Source organism: Xyrauchen texanus, chromosome 43 (genome assembly GCF_025860055.1).
Source record: "Xyrauchen texanus isolate HMW12.3.18 chromosome 43, RBS_HiC_50CHRs, whole genome shotgun sequence".
Lineage (NCBI taxonomy): Eukaryota > Metazoa > Chordata > Actinopteri > Cypriniformes > Catostomidae > Xyrauchen > Xyrauchen texanus.
In genome coordinates, this window is record NC_068318.1 from 33,256,597 (window position 1) to 33,259,096 (window position 2,500).

Sequence of the window (2,500 nt, forward strand, 5' to 3'; positions counted from 1 at the left end):
TGCTGGGACGTGTGGGGGTGAAGAGCCTTGGGCTGGTGGGGGGTTATGCTGAAGCTGGTCTCCTGGACAGGGTGAGTCTCGCCCGACACCAACTGAAGTCTGTCTCCTCCGACCCAACCCAGCGCCGGCACAAACGCCTGTCTCACCTGTTGCACAACACAAACAACACAGACGTGAGCTGGAACATTGCAGTTTATCCTCAACACAAAGTCTATGACTCTACAGCCCTGCACACACAACCGAACTGCAGGCTGCAACGGAGATCGTTTCAGTTTGGTTCACTTTAAAATGGTCTGAGATCGTTTGGAGTATTCACATATGGGTCAAACATAAATTGCTGTAGACACCCAAAAAACTCTCTTTGAAGCCATTTTTCTCAGTGGCAATGTTTGTGTATATGGGTGTGGTTCAGGTGTTGTCACCTGTGGGCAGAGGCTGTGGCAGTCGATGCTCACCGCGGCACTGAAATGTCCTCCACTGTGTCGGTGTTGATGTGTCGGGTCTGAGCGCGCCCGACCGCTGGTGCTCGTCCCAGAAGAACCTCCTGCAAACACACCAGCAGGACATTGAGCACGGCCGAGTGACTCTCAAATATTCAGGACTTAATTGTGATTCATTTGTTCCATGTGTGAAATTAAGCAACATCGTGGTGAATTCACTGTGAAGTCTCTGAGAGGAACTTTCCATGTATGTTTTAATAAAAGAACATATTTAGGTAAATATTGCTGTTTTGTTCTATACACTATAAAATAAAAAGATTAAAATCATTCTTCCTTGAGTTCATTTAATGAAAGAGTTGAGATCATTTGTTTATCTAAATCAGCACACCTGAAGAATCCTGATGAATCTGGGAACGCTGATGGACTCACCTGAGCTGGAGGAGGTGCTGGACGTGGTTCCAGACGACTGCGACTGCTCCAGCGCGGGACTCGTGGAGACGCTGCTGCTGGTGTTCGTGCCCTCGTCTGCGGTCTTCTTGAAGAAACTGTGCTGCAGGGCGTAATACGGCTGGATGCGAGTCTTGGGGTCGTAGTCCAACATCCGCAGGATCAGATCTTTGAACTTCAGGTAGTCTGCGACAGCATGACCCGATTCACCCGCTCTCCGGCCACCCGGTCCGCCCGCTTCAACGCCCAATATATTGTGCAGCTTCCGAGAGCCCGCAGGTTTATACTACACATGAGAGAACAACAGTTAAACACCGACACCAACAACCACAACTGAGACGTTCCATGAGTCACATGATGCACACACACCTGTTTGCCATCTTTGGTCTTCTTCACACACCACATGCTGTCAGACATCTTCTCGAAGAACTTCCGGGCTTTAGGTGCCTGTTCCAGAATGTGATTGGGAGGAACCCCCAAAACCTCTACGATTTTGTTCATTTGATCGACCTGCCATCACATATTCCATTAAAACAATAATACAGCGATAAACATCTGACAAGAGGAATATAATGAATGTGAGGTTCTGTGGAGTTCTGCAGGTTTGTGGTGGGTCTGATCATGGGTTTGATTACACGCACGCACGCACGCACACACACACACACACACACACACACACACACACACACACACACACACACACACACACTGTCTGGCATATGAATAACTGTACATGTATAACAGTGATGAGTGCTCATGTTGGTGATGTACCTCATTAGCGCCACTGAACAGCGGTTCTCCAGCGTGCATCTCCACCAGGATGCAGCCCAGTGACCACATGTCTATAGCCAGATCATACGGCATTCCCAGCAGCACCTCCGGCGAGCGGTAGAAGCGACTCTGGATGTACTGGTAGATCTGAAGACACATGTCACGTTAATGTTACTGAATATCTGATCCTGATCAATGAATGAACATCTCCTCCTCATTTCAGATCAACTAAACTTAATAAACAATCCTTTAGATTCTGACAAATTGTGCAGTGAAAGCAGCAAAGCTATGAAATCTCTGAACCGATGTTGTCATTCCCCTGACAGCACGTGTGTTGACTGTGACGGACTCACCCGCTGTCCGAGCTGACAGGAGCTGCCGAAGTCCACAATCTTGATGGCCGATCTCTTGGGGTTGCAGAGCAGGATGTTCTCTGGTTTGAGGTCACAGTGGATGATGCTCAGTTCAGGCGTGGCGAGGAAGAGCAGCGCGGTGCACAGCTGCTGAGCGAACTTGCGCGTCAAGTTCAGAGACACGCCGCGGAAATTTGTGTTCCTCAGCAGGTCGTACAGGTTATACGACAACATTTCAAACACCAGACACAAGTGATTCCGGAACATGAAGTGACGTTTCAGATGAACTGCAGATCAAGACGAGATTAACAGATCATATTAACACTGAATTATTCAACATGTCTCAGGATGTTTTTCTATCTTGATGAACAGGCGGTCCTTAAACTAGCACAAGATCATCACTCTTTACTGAAATATGACGCATCATGGTACCAAGTCAAATCAGTTTCAATAGTATGTTTTTCACTAAAGATACTTGTGACGAGGAGG

The 2,500-nt window shown here is 47.7% G+C and overlaps 1 protein-coding gene across 2 annotated transcripts in view; it reads right to left on the reverse strand.

Moving 5' to 3' along the window:
- LOC127635678 (dual specificity tyrosine-phosphorylation-regulated kinase 1A-like) overlaps positions 1-2,500 on the reverse strand; it is a 45,886-nt gene that overhangs the window by 2,050 nt on the left and 41,336 nt on the right. Inside the window, exons 8-13 of one of the 2 annotated variants that reach the window (XM_052115865.1) lie at positions 2,012-2,298; positions 1,659-1,805; positions 1,257-1,397; positions 870-1,173; positions 456-544; positions 1-146 (exon numbers count right to left, since the gene is read on the reverse strand). The exon at positions 1-146 is cut by the window's left edge and continues 2,050 nt beyond it. In XM_052115865.1, the coding sequence (XP_051971825.1) occupies positions 1-146; positions 456-544; positions 870-1,173; positions 1,257-1,397; positions 1,659-1,805; positions 2,012-2,298 (1,114 nt within the window). Of the gene's footprint in view, positions 147-422; positions 545-869; positions 1,174-1,256; positions 1,398-1,658; positions 1,806-2,011; positions 2,299-2,500 lie in introns of both variants that reach the window. The other variant, XM_052115864.1, reaches the window with a different exon arrangement.